Genomic DNA, 24,150 nt, shown 5'->3' on the forward strand with positions numbered 1-24,150 from the left:
ATTAGTTTTTTTAGATTAATTTTGTAATTTTGAATAATGAACTGATTGTTGTTGTTTTTTAGAAATAAGTTAGTAAATAAATGTGTTAAATTTTTTATTCAAAATTTATTAAAAATTCTTGATTTTTTATTTTAGAGAAATTTTGAAATTTCTATAAAAACTTTTATAGAAAACAAAGTTTTATTTTGGTGGAAAATGAATTTAAAAAATTTAAGTTTTAGTACAAAATCTTATTTTTGATGAAAACTTGTAATTTTGGTGAAATGTTTTATTTTTAGTTAAAAATTTTATTTCTAGAAAAAAAAAAATAATTTTATAGTGAAAAATTGTAAAAAATTTAATTTTTATTGAAACATCAGGTTATAAGTGAAAAATCATGTGTTTTAGTGAAAAAAACTTGTTTTTGGTGAGAAGTTCTTATTTAAGTGAAAAGTCCTATTTTAAGTGAAAAATTAATTTTTTAGTGAAAAATCCAAAAAATTAAAAAATCATATTTTTGTTAAAAAAAACTTATTTTTTGTTTAAAAAAATTTATTTAGTGTAGTAGGGGGATCATTTGCCATAGGGGCACATCTGTCAATGCGAATAACATTAAAACTGAGTAATCGATTTTATCCCATTATCAAATTTTGTTTTCGTTTATCGATTATCTATCATCCCAGAAAATTTGAAACATTAACTTTACATATGATGGGAGGTAGACATGATTAATTGTTTTTTCAAAGCTGTGAAAATATTTCACTGTGTGAACTTTTTGTGCTACCTTTTTTTTTGTTTCTGTGATAGAAAAAATATATTGGTCAGTATTAGAAGGTCAATAATAGTGAACAATAAAACATAAAAATATTTTCGAAAAAAAATTGAAACATGGGGCACATGCGCCAAATATAAGAATAATTATTGGAGGCCGCCTCAAAAAAAGTGGCTATGGTCCCCCTTCTACCCTAATGAAAAATCGTGTTATTACTGAAAAAAGTTATTTTTAGTGAAAGATCGCAATTTTTATTTTTATAAAAAAGTACTTTTAGTGAAATATCGTGTATTTAGAGAAAAATCATATTTTTACTGAAAATCTTATTTTTAGTGAAAAAGTCCCATTTTTAGTGAAAAATCGTATTTTTAAATAAGAAAAATCATATATTTAGTGAAAGAGCGTATATTAAGTGAAAAATCGTATTTTTAGTGAAAATCTTATTTTTGGTGAAAAGTCCTCTGTTAGGGAAAAAAGTGCCATTTTTAGTGAAAAAGCATATTTTTAAGTAAAACAAGTAAGAGTTTTATATTCGGCTGTGCCTAATCTTATATACCCTTCACCATGGTGTTAAAAAAAAAACGCTCTCAAAAACTCCTCTTTCACATTACTTACTTCTTGCTCTACATACTTAATTTCATATTCCTAGACTCAATATTATAGAAAATTAAAAAAGTACCATTAAAAAAAAACAAAAAAAAAAGTACCAAAAACTTCACTTTTTCCGGTTCTCGAACGAAAAAGTACCAAAAAATTCCCCTTGATTTGTTCTCGTCTTATCCGGGCTCTACATACATAATTTCATATATCTGGGTTCATTATTATAGAAAACTTAAAAAATACTTTTTGAAAAACGAAGAAGTTCCCTTTTATGTGTTCTCACCTAATTCCGAATCTACATATTTAATTCCATGTTCCTAGGTTCAACATTATAGAATATTAAAAAAGTACCTTTTGAAAAAGCAAAAAGTAGCAAAAAGTTCCCGTTTATGGGTTGTCACCTAAATTACGCTCTATATACTTAATTTCATATTTCTAGTTTCAATATTATAGAAAACTCAAAGGGTACTTTTTGAAAAACGAAAAAGTACCAAAAAATTCTTTTTTATGTGTTCTCATCTAATTCCAAATCTACATACTTAATTCCATGTTCTTAGGTTCAATATTATAGAATATTAAAAAAGTACCTTTTGAAAAACCAAAAAGTTCCCGTTTATGGGTTGTCACCTAAATTAATTTCATATTTCTAGGTTCAATATTATAGAAAACTCAAAAGGTACTTTTTGAAAAACGAAAAAGTACCAAAAAATTCTTTTTTATGTGTTCTCATCTAATTACAAATCTACATACTTAATTCCATGTTCCTAGGTTCAATATTATAGAATATTAAAAAAGTACCTTTTGAAAAACCAAAAAGTACCAAAAATTAATAATTAATTTTATAGAAAATTCAATCCGGGCCCTACATACTTTATGTTTCTAGGTTTAATATTTTAGAAAATTCAAAAAGTTCTTTTTGTAGAACGAAACAGTACCAAAAAATACCCTTTGATGTGTTCTAGTCTAATTCGGGATCTATATTCTTAATTTCAACTCAAAAAGTACCTGTTGAAAAACGAAAAAGTACCAAAAAGTTCCCTTTTATGTATTATAGAAAATTCAAAAAGTACCTTTTGAAAAACCAAAAAGTTCCCTTTTATTGCTTCTAACTTAAGCCAGGCTCCACAACAACACACTAGTTAAAAAAATCGTTTTTTTTTGCGAAAAATCATAATTTTCAGTGAAAAATCATATTTCTAGTGAAAATCATGTTTTTTTTGTCGTAAAAAAAGTATTTAAAGTGAAAATCCTATATTTAGTGAAATATGGTCTTTTTTATTGATAATCGCATATTTTATTGAATTTTTAAAGTTCAAATTCCAATTTTCTTTAAAATCCAAACTCACCACTAGCTGCAAAAGACGTCATCTAAGTGGTGAGTTTATTTTTATGCAATTTATTAATTTATTAGTTGTTATTTTGTATTTGTTTTTTTTTTTCAAACGTAAACAATTACCCGTTTTAAACAATTGTATTGTGTTTTTTTATAATATTATTAGTATTATTCTAAAAACTATTTATAACTTTTGTTTATTTTGAAATTTGAAAAGAAAAATTATTTTAAAAATTACCCAAATCAAATATACCAGTTATTTTAAATTCGAAATTTTTTAGTAAATAATAAATGCAAAAAGAAATATAATCCCAAACTGCAATGCAGTTTCTTGTATAAAAGCGGGAGATATCTTAGTTTAGTAATCAAACAACTGCAGAAATTCTTTAACAAGACATTATCAAATTAAAAATAACTGAAGAAAAGCAAAATGTTCAAATTGGTAAGAAAATTTGAAAAAAAAGAAATCAATTAAATCTCGAAAAATATTTCTTCTTTTCTCTTCTCCCACAGTTGGTCTTGTTGTTCGCCGCTCTCTTCGGTTTCGCTGCTGCCAGTCCCGTCTTAGTAGCTTCTTCGCCTGTTGTCTATGCCTCCTCGTATCCAGTGGTCAGAACTGCTGTTGCTGTTCCTGTTGTTAGAACTCCTTTGGTTCACTCTTATGCTCCCATTTACAGCGCTTATGTTCCCTTCCAAAAATGAGCTGGCGACATGTAAAGGCTTGTGATTTTAAGGATTATTTTCTAATGATTTTATAAAACTAATTTGCTAATAAAAATTATTATGTTTTAAAACTTAAACAAAAATAGGTTTTGTTTTTCTTAATATTAAAATAAAATCAAAATTCTTGTCAAAAGAAGGTTATATTAACTTATAAAAAGTTTCAATGCGTTCAGAATCAGAATCTGACTAAATATCATTATAGATTGACCAAAGTCGTTAATTAGTTAGTAAGTAAGTTAGTTAGTTAGTTTGAAAGGAGGATGTCGAACACACCACCTCCGGTCTACCAGACCAGAACACTAACCACTAACGTACCGGAGGCCATAAAGTCCAGAAAATGGATTATTATGTCCACTTCTAGCGACTACAAGTAATCTCAAATTATCATCCTAGATCAAGGGTGAGACTGAAACTGTTTTGGAGATAGTAGTCTACTAAAAAGGGATGTGGCTGTCTAAGAGTTTAATGACAAAAATGCAGCTGATTATTGAGTGCACAATTGTCCCTAATGGCTTTTGTTATTGCATGATACCATCATACTTTACACTTTATACTTTATACTTTATACTTTATACTTTATACTTTATACTTTATACTTTATACTTTATACTTTATACTTTATACTTTATACTTTATACTTTATACTTTATACTTTATACTTTATACTTTATACTTTATACTTTATACTTTATACTTTATACTTTATACTTTATACTTTATACTTTATACTTTATACTTTATACTTTATACTTTATACTTTATACTTAATGCTTTATACTTCAAAGGTCTACTTTTACTATTTTTGCAAACTTTAGAAGCTTTAAATTTTGGTTGATCAAATAGTACATCATGCACTAAATTTGATGCTGCCTAGGAATATCTTATATAATGCAATCTGTTCCTGATTTTCATCTCAAAGTAAATTCATGAATGAATGAATTTGTTTTTTACGAATTTCTACTAAACATTTTATAGTTAATAAATCATTTTTCTAGTTAATTTAAATAGTAAATAATAACAGGTATTTATAACTTTGTTTGTATATTTGAAAAGAAAAATTTTTTAAGTTTAATATTATATTAATAAAAATACCAGTTATTTGTGATTCTAATTTAATCAAATGACAAATGCAAACGCATTAATTATTCCCTATCAATAATGCAGTTATTTTGTATAAAAGCGGGAGATGTCTCAAATCAGTTATCAAACGCCTTAAATAATTCCGAAACCAAACAATTAAAGTTTAATCAATTGATATATTAATAACAGCAAAATGTACAAATTGGTAAGAACATTGGACAAATAACTAGAAGTTATTAAAAATTAAAAAATATTTAACATTTTTTTCTAACAGTTGGTCTTGTTGTTCGCCGCTCTCTTCGGTTTTTCTGCTGCCAGTCCCGTCTTAGTGGCTTCTTCGCCTGTTGTTTATGCCTCCTCTTATCCTGTGGTCAGAACTGCTTATGCCGTTCCTGTAGTAAGAACTTATGCCACTCCTTTAGTACACTCTTATGCTCCCGTATACAGCGCTTATGCTCCTTTCAAAAAATGAGCTGGTAAAAGAGGGAATGATTATTTATTTGTATTGTGATTTTAAGGATTATTTTACTCAAGATATATATATAAATATTGATCTGTAAATAAACATTATCGCTTTTTAAAATTAAAGAAAAAACAAGTTATATTTCATTTTTTAAACATTAAACCTAAAGCAAGATTTAAATTTGTCAAGAAAGAAGAAAGATTTGGAAGATAGATTTTTTGAGATTTTCTTAACTCAAGGACTGTTTAAATAATCTTCAAAATTACACAATCTAATAAACCAAGATCTTTTAAAAGTTCTCATATCAACTTCTTTCTACAACTTTAAAGACTTTCAACCGAAAACTACTTGATATTTATATCGAAATCGATATAGGTCAAGATTTTGATATTATTTTTTCAATTCAAATTTGTGCTCATACCTTAAACCTATAAAAGTTTGTTCTGTTTGTGGACACCTTGCATAACGACGTCTCAGTCTTAAATTATAATCTGCCAGTAAATTCATATGAATTTTTGTCTGGCAACTCAAATTTGATCACGTATTGCTACTAAAAATTTTTTAGTTATTAAATCTTTTTTTTTAGCTAATTTAAATGGTCATAACAGGTACGTAGATTAAACTAGATTAAATGGAGCTGCTTAATGAGAATCACAATCTAAAATATAATTTAATGAATCATTAAACTACTAATAAAAAAATATTAATTACAATCATTAACTTAAATTTAAGATCAACGTCATCATCACTATCATTGGTAGCAACAGTAGACATGTGGTAGCTTTTTCTTTAACTGACATGACCGTCGGTTTTTAATTTACTGTGAGAGGGATTTAGGAATATGTAGTAAATATGTCGAAGTGTTTAAACTTCGAGTTTTCACTCACAGGATGAGCTTCTTCGATCTTTTGGTTATCTTGCACGTTAAATTTACGAAAATTGTCATCTTTTAAAAAGTTATGCCTGGACCACTTACAACCACTTTTGTTGAAGTACTCGAGCTTAAACATCACTTTCGTTTACAGCCCCGAAGATGCGATGACCTCTGTTAAGACGGCAGCATCACCTATTTATTCCGTAGACGTTAAAATTGCCAGCTTCTACCGGTCCACATACAAGCACTTTACTCAAGTATTCGAGCTATTTAATCTCTGACCATTGCTGAACCGTTGGTTAACTAACCAAAATACAAAACATCACTTTCGTTTATAGCCCCGAAGATAGGATGACCTCTGTTGAGCCGGCAACATCACATATTCGGTAGACGGAAGGACGAATCCATGAAATAAACCAAGGACTCTGACTTCTGTAGAATCGGCAACACCTAGAGATGTATTCGGTAGACCTAAACACGAATCCATTAAATATGCCAAGGAGTCTGTTCATTGCTATCCAGTTGCTTTCATTTACATTCCTTTACAATGGAAGGAATGTTCTCTGTTGAGTTGGCAACATCATCTAGAGATGTATTAGGTAGACCGAAACACGAATACATCAAATAAAGTATTTATTCTTATTCAGAGAGAAAACATTGTAGTTAATCTGGAATGAACAGAGTTTTTCCAGAACATACCTGAACAAGGATGGAAAAGTCAATGGCATCACTTGTCTAAGATACTTTTTATCCATCATCATTAAATCCAGAACAATTCTCTTATTGAACACATTTATAGAGAACAACATGCGACATACTCACTATAGGTATACGGTGGGTGAAATCCATATATCGCTACTATAATTCTGTATTATACCAACTCATTTCCAACACTTCCATTTGGAGGGGTTTTGTTTCTTCTATTGCCCCCTGGATTCGGGCCTGACTTAGTCCCACAGTCACACTTTTGTAGAGTCATTGTGATCTACCCCACCGTTCATCAGTCTTTTAAATGACAGTTCTTTTCCGCAAATGTGGATTTAAACCACAGCCACCGAGTGCACACCGAATGGACCTCTCTAATAACCGGGTCAAAACAAAGTCCTAAACACTGTCCTGCGGGCTAACGGTTTCTGTGGTGCCACAGATTATGTGGTTCTTTGCTTTGACTCCATGTCAAATGATAACAAAGAAAGGCCGAAGATACATTTGATCAACACCAGTCCCGACAGACTAGAGTTACTGGTAGCACTCCTTTTCTCCGGTATTGTAAGTTTGAGTCATTCATCTAGTAAAGTCTAGTTTTTAGTCCCGACAGACTAAAGGTACTTGTAGCACCTCCATTCTCCGGTATTCCAATCACACCAAGTTTGAGTCTTTCATTATGGGGTAACATGACCCCCCGGGGGAATATCTAGTAAAATATAGTTTTTAGTACCAACAGACTAAAGGTACTGGTAGCAACTCTTCTCTGGTATTGCAATCATACCATGTTTGAGCCTTTCATCAAGGGGTAACATGACTCCCCGGGGGATAATATAGTAAAGTCTAGATTTAGTCCCAACAGACTAGATGTACTGATAGCACCTCTTTTCTGCGGTATTGTAATCACAACAAGTTTGATTCTTTCATCAAGGGGTGACATGATATCCCGAGGGGAATATCCAGTAAAGTCAATGTTTTAGTCCCGACTAATTAGAGGTACTGTATCACACCAAGATTGAGTCTTTCATCAAGGGATAACATGACCCCTCGGGGGAAATATCTGGTAAAGTCTAGTTACTGATAGCACCTCTTTTTGCAGTTTTGTAATCACATCAAGTTTGAATCATTCATCAAGGGGTAACATGACCCCCGGGGGAGTATCTAGTAAAGTCTAGGTTTGTAAAATCCACAACCAACATCTGATAACTTCATTTAATAACGTTAATGTGAAGTGTTTAAATTAGAGTGCTGTGATAGCTGCGTGCTAATGTGTTTAATTTGTGTATGTTAGTTTTTTAGTCACTTAAATATAACCTCGTCTTTAGCCATCTGCGTGTGTGTGTCTGATGGGTTAAAACACTGACTGTGTTTTACACTAAGTCCACATGCATGCATGATGTGGTATTTTTATTTTTTGCTAGATTTAATTTAATTTCTTTATTTAATTTAAAATTTTTTGTTGTTATTTTGTGTTGTTTTTGCTTAATTTTTATTATTGTCTAGGCCATATTAAGAATTTGTCTTAAGTTTTCTTTTAAATTATTGCTATTTGGGTTTTTTTTAATCAGTTTTATTTCAAGTTTAATTATTTTATTTTTTTTTTTAATTTTTTACTGCCGGTTAAACTTAACATATTTGCTGTTAAGTTAAACCATCATAACACATGTTTTAATGTTGTTTGTTGTGATTTTTTTTTGAAAGGGTCCATTAAAGTTTTATGTGTATTCCTCTATTTAGTTTTAAACTATATAAGCTGGAACTATTTTACTAAAAGTTATCAATCAAGCAAAGTTATTCTTTAAGAATACAACAAAGTTTTTATTGAAAATATATATATTTTTTTTAATTTATCTAAAAAAACAAAATGTACAAATTGGTGAGTGTTGTGTTTTAAATAGTGCGAAAAAAGAAAATAAATTAAAAAATTAATAAAATAATAAAAAGTCCAGAAAAATTATTACAATTTCTTCATAAGCGACTAGTTCTAGAATGAGTGTAATGAAGTGACTAGTTCTAGAATGTGTGTAATGGACAACATCTGTTTAACCTGGTAACGTCTGTTCAAAAACAGCTGTGTTTGAAATTTGCCATCTTTCTTCCGACTTGTTTAAAGACTTTTTGGTGGAACTAGAATTCAAATAATTATAAAAACATTAAAAAACCCTGAAAAAGCAAAACAGTTAAAGACTCTAGAATCTTTGTTTCCAGGACATAAGTTGCTTCGAACTGTTTTGCTCGTTCGCGTCCCCTTCTCTTAAAACATGTACATTTTTGTCAATTATTCCCGAGTCGGTCCTAGTACCCATATGATACAAAGTTTATTTACCAAACACATGATACGCTCCGTTTGATGATGGATCACTTTACCTTTATAGTTCCCGACATATTCTGTAGACTGCGATCGCTTTCTACGCATGACTAGCTATGGAATTCCGTTGGATACCTATTTCAAGAAGTGTATCCTTATGTTTCCTGTGTAATTATACACAATTTCCTCAGTCAGGTCAGTTCAGCATTTTAGCTTCCAATAGTTCTTAATATACAATCATTAGTCAATTTACTGCCGCATCCTTTTGTTAACGCATTGGATTTCGGGAACAAAGGATTTGTCTTCTTGATCAGTCCCAGTTTAGAAGAGTCGCTTGGTGGAGCAGGTGCGAAATAATGTTCCTTTCTTGTGTAAACATATATCATATCTTCACGATCAGTTCAGCATTTTGGCTTCGAAGAGTTCTTAATATGCTGTCATTAATCATCCTTTTGTTTATGCATTGAACTTTCATCCTTTTGTTTACGCATTGAACTTTAGAGCACCGGAAAATCCTTCTTCTTAATCAGTCCCAACTAAGAGTCCTCCCAGGGAGAAGGAATAGTGCTCTCAAGTTCCACTTTCCTGTTTAAGAACATACACAAGTATATCTCTTCACGATCAGTTCAGCACTTTTGCTTTCAAGAATATTCAACATGCGATCATTAGCAGGATCCCTCTTCCCAGCATATAACATTCCCAGACAGGAGGAATATTGTCAAACAAGTTCTTTAAGATGGCAGCATATTGATGAGATGCCAACGTCATCTAAGCCAACATCACACATATGCTGAAATCGCTGCTGCTAACGCTCCCTATAGGTTTTTGAACAATTTTTTACAGTCCTACTGGTATATGCATGTCTTCACGATCAGTTCAACATTTTTGAGAGCACCGGAGGATCTTTCTTCTTAATCAGTCCTAGCTTATAGCCGTTCCAGAGAGGAGGAATATTGTCTAAGGTATTCTTTAATATGTCAGCAGATTGATGAGATGCCAACGTCATCAATATCACACCCATGCTGAACACGCTGCTGCTAACGCTACCTATTGGTATTTGACTAATCTTTAACAGTTCTACTGGTATTTTGCCTGTCGAATTATTATGATCGTATACTGCATAGCAGAGTTTGTTCCAGTGCCTTGGCGACTTTGACTTTGAAGTTGAAAGCTTTCCTTTTTCATACTTTAGGTGCTTCTTTCTTCTTTTGAAGGTGGGGGGGGACGTCATATGTTCAACTGCTCTACAATCACCGATTGCTGGTCTTCAGAATATGTTTTCCGCGGGATTCTGAATTAAGATTTCATTTGAGTGAGTGACGTATGTCTTGGCTACGACTGTTTATTGAAAGAGAGATAGTTCTTTTTCTTCATAGGATTGTTCTCAGTTTTTACCTCACCGAGAGATCTGAACCTCTTTGTAATATATATTGAGGTATAATCCTATTTATTTTTTGCGATTTGGTATCCTCTTAAGAGATTTCACATTCTAAACACTCACCTTTATTTAAAGGATGAAGTAGTTTACAGCTCATTCACCGCCTTTGCCCATGGTTCGCTCTGAAAGCAAAGATACCCATCTTTGTAGTAGTTTTTTTTTTAAGTTATTTTAACCCTGGATCGTAACTTATTTCTTTATCCTCGAAAGCTGTCTTGTATTCCAAGTCTTTGATTAAGAAGTCATGAAGGTAGTGGACCTTAAGTTTCGCTTTCATTTTATAAGTGTGTTTTTGTTAAAGGGGAACGAACACCTTCGTATCCAGTTTTGGTCAACCGGAATTCTAGATACTCAGGTATTGGAAAATCTTCTCTATCTTTCAACTCAAGCTAAACGTTATCTGGAAGAAACCAAATTACGCATCACCACCCCCGATCCGCTAAATAGGGACTCGTAGTTTATATTCGAAAATCTTAGTACCTTAAAAGCTAAATGCGTTAGCGGCAATTAAGCTATGAAATCCAAATGCTTAGCATAAAGTTTCAGGCGAAAAGACTAATCTGGCAACCCTAGCTAAAAGCACCAAAATTTGCAAGTTCAAGAACAATTTATAGAAGTTTTTGGAACATTATTTACCTTTAAATTACATTTTTAAATAATTAATTAATAAATTTCTCATTTCTTAGTTTGTCCTTGCTGCTCTTTTCGCTGTGACCGCTGCCCGTCCCGGTTATTTGGGCTCATCACCGATATTGTACTCTTCTCCCACCTACATTCAAGAACCAGCTCTTGTTAGTGTTGGTTCGGTTGTTAAATCTATACCCACCGCCGTTTCTCATCAATCTATCTCACAGGTTCACTCCTCAGCTCATTATGTTGAACCAATTGTAGCTCCTGTTCTAAAGACTACTTATGTTTCTCCTGTGGTCAAAACAATTGCTACCCCAGTTGTACACAGCAGTTATGGTTCAGCTCCAGTATATAAAACTTATGCTCATGAAGCTCCACTTTTGCATAGTTACAGTGCTGGAACCGTATTAAAATCCTATGCTCCCAGCTATGGCTCTCACTACTCGCAATGGTAAATGGAGTTCGAATAGCAAGGAAAAGAACTAATAAATATTTTGTATTAAAAACAGTATTAAACGATTAAATCTATTGTTACGATGAAATAAATTCAAAACATTTTATTAAAATTTTTAAGTTTTTTTATTTATTTATTTTTAGTTTGTTTTTATTATTTATATATTTCATAGGTTTTTTTTAGAGTTTAACAATATACAATTCTTTAATCTTTGCTTGCTTGCACTTATCTATTTACTTAAGAGGCCAACCATTCCAGCCTTTGCTGTATGTCAAACCTGTATCCCAACCTGTTGGATACAGATCAGTTGTATATGTTACAGGAGCATAAGCTAAAGGTGCAGCTGCTACATATTTTGTGGAGGCTGGTAGATAATGTGCTTTAACATAAGCTTCGGCTGGTTGATAACCTACAATGGGCTTGAGGTAGGGACGTTTTTCATGTACAATTGTTTGACTCTGATGTGAAATGGCCGTTGGCAAATGGGTTACAGTGTGACCCACTACAGTGGGTTCATAGGCATAATGTTGATAGGTGGGCACTGCAACGGCAGTGGGCAAATAGCCAGGACGAGCCTTGACAACGCTAATGACAGAGACACAGAGAATGATCTGAAAATGTAGGAAGGAAGAATCTTTTAAAATATTTCATTAATCCTTAATGAATGTAAAGTTTTGCGTTCCAGAAATCTTATAATATTTTCACTTTTTAAAATTCCGTTTTAGATTTTCACTTTTATTTTTAATAAGTTATTAACTTGGTTTCACTTTGTTTTTCTTACAATTTTCAACATTTTCCTTTTGATTATTTTGATTTGCCTCACGACTAAATTGAACTACCGTGTTAAGTTTAGATGTTAACTCTGAACTGATTTGAAATGTAAACTACCGAAACTTTTTATATGTTTTACGTCTGCTTGACCCATCTTCATTTCTTAAGAAAAAACTAATGTATAACAAACTAACAGAATTTTAAGATTTTTCAAAAAAAAAAAAAATTTACCAATTAGTTCATAACTAATTTGCATTAAATCTACGCTCCACTTGAGTACATTTTCACAAAAAAGCATAACAAAACTACATCAAATTCCCCCAGAAATATTTCAGTTAACTTCAAATGATCAACAAGTATACGTACATAGCACAAGTTAGACACATTTCTTAGCCATCTTTGAATGAATGAATGTATTGTATGTACCTATCTATGTAGTATTGAAGCATTTTGGGCGTTTGAAATATTTTTCTGTTGATTTGGCTTTTGTTTGTTGTTTTTGTTGTTTTTACTCCCACCATTAATTTTTCCTGTTGTTGCCCATTGTCTGCTGCTGACAGTCACAAAAAAATGAAAACGACCAACGGCAGCAAAAACTTTTAAAACCATTTGGCATTACTGACCAAGTTTACATACATATGTACATATTTGTTTGCCACTTGGTCCGTCCATTAGTTTGTCTTGTTTATAGATCATGTTATCTATTGTTGTTTTTGCTGTTTCTCTAATATGGGCCATTGTTAATATTAATAACAACAGTATTATTATTAACAGCAATAACAAAAAACTTTACTACCTTAATTTCTGCCATAACTTTCGCACACCCATTTTCCTTTGAATGCAGACAAAATATTCAAAAATTTTCAATAAATCAAATTGGCGCTTTATCGACCGCATCTTAAAGGCAGAGCACGAAAAAAATATAAAGTATAAAGTATAAAGTATAAAGTATAAAGTATAAAGTATAAAGTATAAAGTATAAAGTATAAAGTATAAAGTATAAAGTATAAAGTATAAAGTATAAAGTATAAAGTATAAAGTATAAAGTATAAAGTATAAAGTATAAAGTATAAAGTATAAAGTATAAAGTATAAAGTATAAAGTATAAAGTATAAAGTATAAAGTATAAAGTATAAAGTATAAAGTATAGAGTATAAAGTATAAAGTATAAAGCATTAAATTTTCCTTTACCGTTAAAATTATTTCGTGTACAGCCTGTATATAATATATTTTCTTGCTCTAAACTGTTTATTGGTGTTGAACCCCTGCTCTATCAATATTGCCTAAGGAAAATAAATATTACAATATTTATTTTGTTGTTTTTGTTATACATATTTAATGTTTTAAGATTTCCTGGTTTTAAACAAATTCAAATCTGATGTTAAAAGCTTTAATTTTGTTTTGTACATTAATAACCCTATTATGTTAATTTGTTTAAACAAAAAAAATGAAAAAATTTTTATTAAATTTAAACTTATTTAAATGAGTCATAAAGTCAAGAAAAATTAAATGAATGAATAGATTTTCATCTATTATACGTTTATTAAGTGGTGTTTAAAGCTTTTGTTTTTCTTAATTTTTTTCTGTAAATTTTGTTAGATTGTTTATTAATAGTTTCTAATCTAACTTTAACACTTATTTGAGTATTATTAAGGTTTTCTGTTTAATGGTTTACAAATTATTGGTTTTAGTTAAAATTGTATATTTTGGTTTTGGGCTTTTTCTTTAATTTGATTTGTGTGTGTCTTTACTTAATCCGTTGGATTAATACTTATTTCTTTTTTATGAAAAACATATAAATTATTTTTATTGTTGTTTTTTGTGTTATGATAAATTAGGTTTATCTAGCGTTGGAAATTACATAATTGAGGGGTTAACAGCTAGTTAAGCAAATTTGAAATGTGCGAAAGTTTTTTGTGCAATTTTTATGCAAAATTTTGAAAACTTCAAATTTGCATAATATTAAAACTTTTGGCGAATTTTTTGATTTATTATACATTTTTAATGAAATATATAGCTCTTAAAAGGAATATTTATGTTTCAATTAAGTGAGAAAAAGCTTTCTTCTTATTGAGTTCAAAAAACATTAATTAGAACTCAAAGATCAGAAAGTGCTTTTAAACTTTTTATAAAAATTAAGCTTTAAAAGCTTAATTTATTTTTGATCTTCAGTTGATCTATCACAAGTTTGATAAGAGCAACTAACTAACTAAGTTGGAACTGTGAAAGCTCTAGTAATAAATTCAAGCTTAATTTTTGCTTAGTAAGAACGTTCTTAAGCATTCTAAAATAATGTCAGCCGATCAGTTACATATTTTATGTATTATTTTTATATAATCTTATTCCCTTTTTATTTGAAACTTTAATCTTGACCTTCTCAACACTCATTCAAAATAAAATTTCAAGTGTCACTACTACTTAGTACGGTTGGCTATATATTTAAATAATACAAGCCACTAATTAACATGTAACAAGCTTTAATTTAAGTTTTTTTTGTCTTTTTGTGGCATTAAAACAAAACACAACCGTAACTAAAAAAAAAGACATGAAACCGTAAAACAATTCATTTTTATATGAATTTTTAATGCTATTCTCATGACATTGTCTTTTATGGCATTTTTGTTTTATTTTTATATTTTAAATAAAAAATTTTATTATTCTTGTTAGTTTTAATTGTTCCAAAAATTTTCAGACACTTATTATTTTTGTCGTTATCATTTTCTGTGTTAATTGGTGTAAAAGATAATAATAATTTTATGAATAACTGTTATAAAAAACTAACAATAGCTTAAAACATTTTTTAGAAAAAAATTTGTTTAAAATTAGAATTTATTTTTTTTTTTAAATTCTGTTTCTTTTTAACTTTAAAATAAATTCTTATTTCTTTGGTTTTTTTCTAAGGAAAAGTATAAATTAAGGCGTTTTTTATAAGCAACATATCTAGCTAAAGCTTTAAGTCACTGTTAATGTTAACTTGATCTGTTAAGAAAAGCTTTTTTGTATGGTTGTTCAAACTTAAAACTTTATTTCTTTTATCGAAACTGACAATCAAGTTTGTGTCTTAAGTCTTTTGTTTTGTAGATTGATTTTAAAAGAAACTCTTTTTTTTAAAAATATTTGACTAATAACTATTAAATTTAAATTAATTTTACAAAATTTAAACAAAATTTTCTTTATTTTTTCAAAAAGTAAAAAAAAATTATTTAAATTAGTTTTCTTTCATTTCAGGTGAGTTTGAGTTGAAGCATATCAAGTTGGAATTTTATATGTAAGTAAAAGTAAACTTATATGTTTGATAGAATTATTGGTATCTTAATATTCGGATTTAAAAAAATAGGTTTTCGGACATGGTCGACCATATGATAAACTACACCAATCAGTATGTTAAAAATTTTGATTAATTTTTACATAATAATGCATTTAATTTAGGTTTTCCTTAATTCCGTAATATTTCTACCCTACACCACTTTAGTGGGGGTTTGGGTTTGTGCTGATGTTTGTAACATACAAAACTGTTAGTTTTATACACATCTTAAAGTATACCAATCGGCTTATAATCGTTTTCTGAGTCAATTAAGCAAAGTCCATCCGTCCGACCGTTCGTCCTTCCGTCCGTCTGGTTCTAAACCTTGTGCGCAAGGTACAGGTTGCAAAATTTAAGATAATTGGATAAAATTTGGAACAAATGCTTTTTAGCCCAAGAACGAAGCCCATTGAAAACGTTTGAAATCGGAACATTATTTCGCCTAGCCCCTATACAACCGTACCCCCAAATGGGGCTATTAGGCTAATAATTAAGTTAAAAGTTTTGTTATGTCAACAGAAATCGACAAAACTTAATTTTATAGAACTTTAAATGACACTTGCGATTTTTTAACGATCGGTCCGCATTTGTCCCCAGCCGCCATACAAACTTTCCTACAGAAAATCACTTGAAGGTCAAAATTCCCTTATAAACACTAATAACACGATTAAATTTAGCATAAAAACTTTGAAGTAGACGTTAATTCTGCTACTAACATTTATAACGATAGGCCGATAGTTACATATACTCTCCTATGAGGCCTCCTGTAAAAATCTCTTTATACCCTACACCACTTAAGTTGTGGTTGTTGTTGTAGCAGCGCCTCGTGTAAAGTCGTTGTGGCTGGATTGACAATCCTCAGTCGTTGGTCGTTGAACTCCGAGTCGTTCCGGTACGAAGAACCGATTGTCATGGGAAGGACACCACTTAAGTGGAAATGATATATTTGGTTTGTGCTTAAAGAATACCAACCGGCTTAGAATCATTTTCTGAATCGATTCAGTTATGTCCGTCAGTCTGTCCTAGTAATCAAAGCAATTTTGAAGGTAATTTAATGAAATTTGGTACATGATCTTCTATTGTCCTAGGGACATAGCCTTTTGGTTAAGATCAGTCTATTATTTCACCTAGACCTCATAGAACTGAATCCCCGAAGAGGGCTTGTAAACCTTGTAATCAAACTATATGTCGTAAATTTGAACATAATTCAATTAAATTTAGTAATTGGTCTTCTATGATACTTTTATGATATTTTTTGTTAACTTCTACTGAAATCATTGAACGGCTAGCATGGTTTCCAAATTTCCTTCGCCAGTTACACTCGATACAATTTTACCTAATTGTAGTCTATAGAGACCAAGAAGAAAGTTAGAACAGCAGGTATCCATATGAGGCCACAAGTCTGTCTGTCTGTCCGTCTTTTACTCAGTCCATGTAATTCTGGTGCGCACGCTACATGTCGCAATTCTGCAGGTATTTTGATAAATCTTCTTTTGACGCAAGGTTCCTCATTTAAGCCCATCCCGTGATACTAAAATCTCTTCAGAAAATGATAACTAGATTACTTCTCTTTTACAAAATTTCCTTTTTTGTCAACAATTTGCTAAATATTTCGTAATCAAGTTAAACAAGTAAGAGTGTAATATTCGGCTAATTGTGGAGCGATCGTCAAAATTCAAATTTAAATTTGTGCGTGAAAGGACAAAGCTAAACCGCTAGACTTTTTATGGATATGACTTCGCAACACATTTTATTTTGGAAAAAGTGTTTTTGAAGGATATCGCCTGTAGTGACATCAAATTCTAAAAACTAACTTATTTTTCTTTAGAATATGTAAAAAAAATATTGTCCCGGTGTCCCGTATACGCGAAAAAGTTAACTAGTAAAGATGCAAACCAAATTCTTAAACATAGCTATTTTTGAAGTTAACAGTGTACTGTTAACCAATTAACAGTCAAAATGTTCTAATTTGTCAAAAAAATTATATATCAAATATTTCTGAAATATTTTCAAAATAAAAAAACAACTAATTTACTATATTGGTAATAGTATAGATCTAGAGAGGATTTAGTGTCATTATGGAGTTTTAAGGTGAGGCTGGGATACCACAATATATGGAATTGGTAGATCTAATCTAAGAATTCCTGAAAATTGGTCAAAAAATTCTGCGGAGGATTTGTGGTTATTATGAAATTTTAAGGAGGTAGTCCCAGATGTCCTTCACAGTTTCCTTATTGATTTTTGCTCGCAATCAACTTAAATATATAGAATTTCAACGTTAAACTAGTATTTTTAAGTCAGTGATGGGCGTTAAAGTAATTTTTTGAGGGTTCCATATACATATGTGGGAGGAAAAATTTGACTCATATAAGACATATTTATGTCAAACTTCATCGCTATACATGCAGCTTTGACTGTTCATTTGGGGGTCATTTGTATGGGGGTTTTCCTATAAGAAATATTTGCAGAAAATTTTAACTATCTAGCTCTTTTAGTTTGGACTCTACCATGCTTGTAACAGACAGACGGACAGACATGGCTAGATCTGTTTTGACTGTTAAAGCAGTTGAAAGTAGGGGGGTGCATTTGTATGGGGGCTATGCGTTGACCGATATTGCCAATTTTTAATACCTAACAAACCTTTCCTATAAGAAATGTTGTAGAAAATTTCAACTATCTAGATCTTTTCGTTTGGACTCTATGACAGATGGACAGACATGGCTAGATCATCTTAAAATTTAATAAAGATCCAGGTCTATGATCTATGATTATATGATCAATATTTTTATGTGTTACATACGGAATGACAAAATCTATAATGGGTTTTAAAATAGGGTATCATATGGTCGGCCATGCCCGATAAGATAAACGATAAGATTTTGTAATAGAATCAATAAATGACTTTTACCAAAATTCCGCTAACAAAATCAAATCATGAAATGTTTTTTATAAAAAAAAATCATCACAATCTTTTGCACACAACCGAACATGAGAACAACATAATTAACATTTTTCAATTTCGAACATTTAAAAACTAATAGAAAAACCATTTTCCAATTAATTATTAACATTTATTGCTACAATAATTTACCACAAATGGCACCTGCTGCAGTAGCTTGTGTTGTCAACACAAAATACAATTCTCTAGCGTCAGCAACATTTGCCGATATTGTTTTTATATATCAATGCTAGTTTGAGTTGATCTACTACTATTGCTACTACTTCTGCTGCTGCTACTAAAGTTGAAAACTAACAAATTTGGTATGTCAAATTGAAATGATTTTCGGTTTTGTGTGTTTGTGACATAAATTTTCCACTAAATACAATTTCGTTTGCTTTAATTTATAATCTCTATAACAATTGTCTGAATTCTTACATATTTTTCAACGGTAACAACTTTTATTACTTTAAGATACTTGAGATAAACAATTGCACTTTTGTTATACCCTTCACCTTCGTGAGAAGGGTATATATAAGTTTATCATTCCGTTTGTAATTTTTATAATATAATTTTCTGACGTCAAAAAGTATATATATTCTGAATCCTTAAAGATAGCGCAGTCGATTAAGCTATGCCCTTTGTCTGTCTGTCCGTCTGTCTGTCTGTATGTTTGTTGAAATCAGTTTTTAGAGGACCCCAGATATCGGCGAGATCCGAATCTTCAATAATACTGTTAGACATGCTTTCGGGAAGATCGCTATTTAAAATCAGCAAAATCGGTCCATAAATAACTGAGATATGAGCAAAACTCCGAGACAAGCTCTGAAAATTTCATCAAAAATTGAATTTTTTTATTCATGCTCAAACAGAAATTGCAAAAAACAAAAACAAAATACAAAATCATACGGTAAATTTTGTTATTGTACTCTTGTTTATAAAAACAAGGCAGAGCGAGAGCAGTAGAGCAAGAGCAGCAGAGCAAGAGTAGCAGAGCGAGAGCAGCACAAGTGTGTTGTTATTGGCTAGAAACATGAAAATAAATATGTGGAGCCTGGCTTAAGTTAGAAACCATAAAAGGGAACTTTTTGGTACTTTTTTTTTTTGTTTTTAAAAGGTACTTTTGAGAATTTTTCTAATATTGAACCTAGAAATATGAAATTAAGTAAGTAGAGTCTGAATTAGGTGAGAATTTCAAAAGAAACTTTTGGAATATTCTATAATATTAAACCAAGGGACATGAAATTTAGTACGTTAATTCGGAATTAGATGAGAACCCATAAAAGGTAACTTTTTGGTGCTTTTTCGTTTTTCAAAAGGTACTTTTTGGATTTTCTATTATAATAAACTTATAAACATAAATTTAAGTATGTAGAGACCGGATTAGACGAGAACACATAAAAAGGGGACTTTTAAGTACTTTTTCGTTCTACAAAAGGTACTTTTTGAAATTTCTATAATATTGAAATTAGAAACATGAAATTAATTATGTAGAGCCTGGATTAAGTGGGAACCCATAAAAGGGGGCTTTTTGGTACTTTTTCGTTCTTCATAAGGCATTTTTTTGAAATTTCTATAACATTGAACCTAGAAACGTGAAATTAAGTATGTAAAGTCTATGCATTAAGTGAGAACCCGAAAAAGCGGATTTTTTGGTACCTTACCGTTTTGCAATAGGTTTTTTTTATTTTTTTGTAATAAAATCGTACTGACTGTTCTTTTAACACATTATGGTGAAGGGTATATAAGATTCGGCACAGCCGAATATAAAATTCTTACTTGTTTTTTTTTTTGGTTGAAGTGTGTAGATTTTTGTAAATAACATTTTATTATTAGTGTGTGAATGCCACTTTTAACCACTTACATTCCATATTGTTTTCATTACTTCATGCATTCATGCTCCCCCTCCATAAAAGGCCTGTTTATTGCCAACTTGTCATGTGGCACCTACACACAATTCCTCAGTTTGTTTTTAATTTTCCATGATTTATAACATTTTATTTGGCGAAGACAACATAAATCTTACAAATTATGACGTTTTTCTGTTTAATTTATACGTCTAGGTCTGTCATTTTGTAGAGCAATAGTTTGAAATACATTTTTTATATGTATGGCGATCTTCATGGAAAATAGTTTTAATAGTCATTTGTAGCTAATGTTGTAAAAATTGTATATGGTTTGTAAATTATGTTTATTAAAAGGTGTCATAATATTGTGTCAAATATTGACTTGATTGTGTTAGTTTGTACATAAATAGGTTTGGACATATATAGGTCCAAGAAATACACCTAGACCACAAACGGGCTTGTTGTGCGCTTCTTATCATGAGAAAAAAAGGGAATTGGATGAATTATTTTTCAGTGTTCAGAAACTCAGTTTCCTGAACGTAATTCCTAAGAATCTTCCAATCAGTGTTAGTCAGGAATGTTATTTCCGGAATAAAGTGCTCCAGAGATTCACTATACTCTCCACATGCTCTACATACGTCTGAATCTGCACGTCCAATTTTGCATTAATGTGCTCGTAATCCTGTGTGTCCACTCAGAATATGTACTATCATACTAACTTCAGACTTGCTCATTTTGAGGAGATTTTTCGTCTTGCTCTCATCAGGGTCATTCCATAGTATTTTCGTGGTTCTACCCACTATTTCATTATTCCAAGAGGTCTTATGAGATTCTCTCACCCATATTTTTAGTTTAGCTCTTGTTGCGTTGAATGATTTTGCGTTTGTCAATATAACTGCCTCGAGCTCCCTTCCCTTTAAAGCTATTACATTCGCTCTTTCGTTACCGACTACTCCCAAGTAAGCTGGTACTCATATGATAGGAACCTTACCTCTGGAAGAGTATTTAATTAAAGCTTTCTAACAATCTAATACGGTCTTAGATTTAGTTCTATCTCATGATATCGCCCTAATTGGCTTCTCCATTAACGCATTCTGTTATTGCTCGTACTTCTGCCTGGAAGCTGGTGTTATGATTTGGTAGACCGTGGTATATTTCAGCTTCTGGATCTTTAATATAGAACACCAACCCCAAATTTTCCTCCAATTTAGAGCCATCTGTGTAACAACGGATTCTTACTGATATTTGTTCTAATGTTCCGCTTGACCAAGACATTCTATCTGGGATCAGCGTTTCAAAGTTTCCGACATATTCTGTGTCTGGTATACGATCAGGCACATACGATGATTGTGTGTAACCTTCTAGTGTGTCCAGTATACATTGATGACGTGTCCTATAACCACTTTTGTCCAGTTCACCTAAAGTAAAGAGCCGTTTGGCTGTAAGCGCCGATGGGTTGAATATCTAGCAACGCTTCCAGAGCCTTGCTTAATGTAGTATAGATGGCACCACTTATACCCAAGCAGCATGTACGCTGAACTCCCTGTAGTAGTTTTTGTCTAAAGCAGTCCATCAGATTATTGAAGCATAAGCTAAAGAATTTGTTCTCAATAAGAACAAAAATTTCAGTTGAAAATTTTTTCTCATTTTAAGAAAAGATCTCTATAAAAATTTGTTCTCTATTCTAGTAGAATTTTTTAAAGAAAAATGTTCTCAATTAGAGAAGAAAATTTTTTTTTTTCAATTAGAGAAAAATTTGTTTTAAATTTGAGAAAAGTTTTCTATAAAAATTTGTTCTCAACTAAAGAATTTTGTTCTCAATTAGAGAAAAATTTTCTAAAGAAATTTATCCGCAACTAGAGAAGAATTTTCCATTGAACTTTATTCTCATCAAGAGAGTTTTTTTTAAGAAATAATTTTCTATCGAAATTCGTTATCAATTAGAGAAGAATTTGCTATAAAGTTTGTTCTTAATTGGAGAAGAATTTTCTAAAGAAATTTGTTCTCAATTAGAGAAAAATTTTCTACTGAAATTTATTCGCAACTATTCTCTAGTTGAATTTTCTATTGAACTTTATACTCATCAAGAGAGTTTTTTCTTATAGAAAATTGTCCTCATCTTGAAATGAATTTTCTATAAAGTTTGGGAAGAAATTTTTATAAAAATTAAATTATTTATTAAGAACAAAAAGAGAAGAATTTTCCACTAAAACTATACTTAACTATAGAAGAATTTTCTATAAATTTTCTATCGAAATTTGCTCTTATTTAGAAGATTTTTTTTTAGAAAATTGTTCTCATTTTAAGAAAAATTTTCTTAAGAATTTGAGAAAAGTTTTCTATAAAAATTAGTACATATTTTAAGAACAAACAGAGAAGAATTTTCTATAGAAAACTGGTTTCAATTAGAGAAGAAATATCTAAAGAAATTACAGAAAAACATTCTATAGAGAATTTTTAGCAATTAAAGAAGAATTCTCTATCGAAAATTGTTTTCAATTATAAAAATTTTGTTCTCAATTACAGAAGGGTTTACTTCAGAAATAAGTGATAACACAAAGTAATTCATTACTTGATCAATTACAATAGCTTGTAATGTTTAATCGACCAATTATCAATTACGATTACTTGTAATTGTAATTTATAATATCAAGAATGTTTCACTGGTTACAATTATAAGTACTTGTAATTGGAAATTTGTCAATTACAATAACAAGTAATTGTAATTGGGAAAACTCAATAACAGTTACAAGTAATTGTAATATGAAAAAACTTCTAACACAATTTCAACTCTTTGTAATTGACATAACTTCAATTACAATTAAAAGTAATTGTAAGTGGTAAAGTTTTAATTACAATTAATTCAAATGTAAATGTAATCGAAAATACAATCATTACCCCCCCAAGTCTGATATCATGTTATAATTATAATTTACAAATTGTTGTTAATACATTTAAACTATGACAGTCAATTTCAATTAAATCTTTATAATTTGTATCAATATAATCACACAATTAAATAAAAATAATTAATATTCTATATTCAAATCCTGAGAACTTAATTTGTAAGTAAAACACAATAAATAAAGCAAAATTTTAATGCAAACAAACAACAATTGAAACTGATATTTTTAATAAATTATTTATTTAAAACTATAAAAACAAAGCATTTGGGGACAAACAGTCAAACCGACAGACTTTTTATATAAAAAAAAGAAAAAATAAATTTGTACTTAAATGAATAAGTGAATGACTGGCTGGTTGTAATATGAATGAATCAATCCTAACGAATTGTAATTGTAACACAATTTCATTTCAGTTTTGTTTTTATATGGGGACACACCTGTTTAATTATAAATAAATAATATCGAACGAAACATGACATACTAACCGCAAATAAAATAAAAATTAACTATATTTAACTAAATGTTTTTTTCTAATTTAATAGAATATAAAACACGGACTTCAACTTATAAAAAAATATTTTTAAAACAAAAAAATACTTTGCTTAGAGTTTCACATAATGTTACAGAATGGTACGTACTTTTTTTAAATGTTGGCTGTTGATTTTACTACAGACTCTATCTACTTAATGCTTGATTATTGATATACTGCACAATTGTTAATTTTGTGTAATTACCCAGATGTATTGAGAGAAACAACACAGCAGTCTGAAAAAAATAAAATAATTAGATCCGACAAAAGGCAATATGTATTGATTTGAAACAATGATTAGGAATGTTCGATTAAGGAGGACTTTGGGAATCCTACACCATATTGTTTTAGAATTATAGCAAGGAACTGTTTTAAGACTGAGCCAAATCTAAACTAGAACTGAACTAGAACTAGAACTGAACTAGAACTGAACTAGAACTGAACTAGAACTGAACTAGAACTGAACTAGAACTGAACTAGAACTGAACTAGAACTG

At 30.3% G+C, this 24,150-nt stretch overlaps 2 protein-coding genes across 2 annotated transcripts; one reads left to right on the forward strand and one right to left on the reverse strand.

Moving 5' to 3' along the window:
• Window positions 1-8,314: 8,314 nt before the first annotated feature.
• Window positions 8,315-11,460, forward strand: LOC111681325 (pupal cuticle protein G1A-like). Its single transcript, XM_046953072.1, has 2 exons — window positions 8,315-8,405; window positions 10,962-11,460. Exons 1-2 carry the CDS (start codon window positions 8,394-8,396, stop codon window positions 11,358-11,360), a joined length of 411 nt encoding a protein of 136 aa, XP_046809028.1. The 5' UTR covers window positions 8,315-8,393; the 3' UTR covers window positions 11,361-11,460.
• A 5-nt stretch (window positions 11,461-11,465) lies between these two features.
• On the reverse strand, window positions 11,466-12,244 carry LOC111681352. Its single transcript, XM_023443099.2, has 2 exons — window positions 12,141-12,244; window positions 11,466-11,970 (listed from the first exon to the last, which is right to left on the reverse strand). Exons 1-2 carry the CDS (start codon window positions 12,150-12,152, stop codon window positions 11,593-11,595), a joined length of 390 nt encoding a protein of 129 aa, XP_023298867.2. The 5' UTR covers window positions 12,153-12,244; the 3' UTR covers window positions 11,466-11,592.
• Window positions 12,245-24,150: the final 11,906 nt, after the last annotated feature.

This window comes from Lucilia cuprina, chromosome 5 (assembly GCF_022045245.1).
Source record: "Lucilia cuprina isolate Lc7/37 chromosome 5, ASM2204524v1, whole genome shotgun sequence".
Classification (NCBI taxonomy): Eukaryota; Metazoa; Arthropoda; class Insecta; order Diptera; family Calliphoridae; genus Lucilia; species Lucilia cuprina.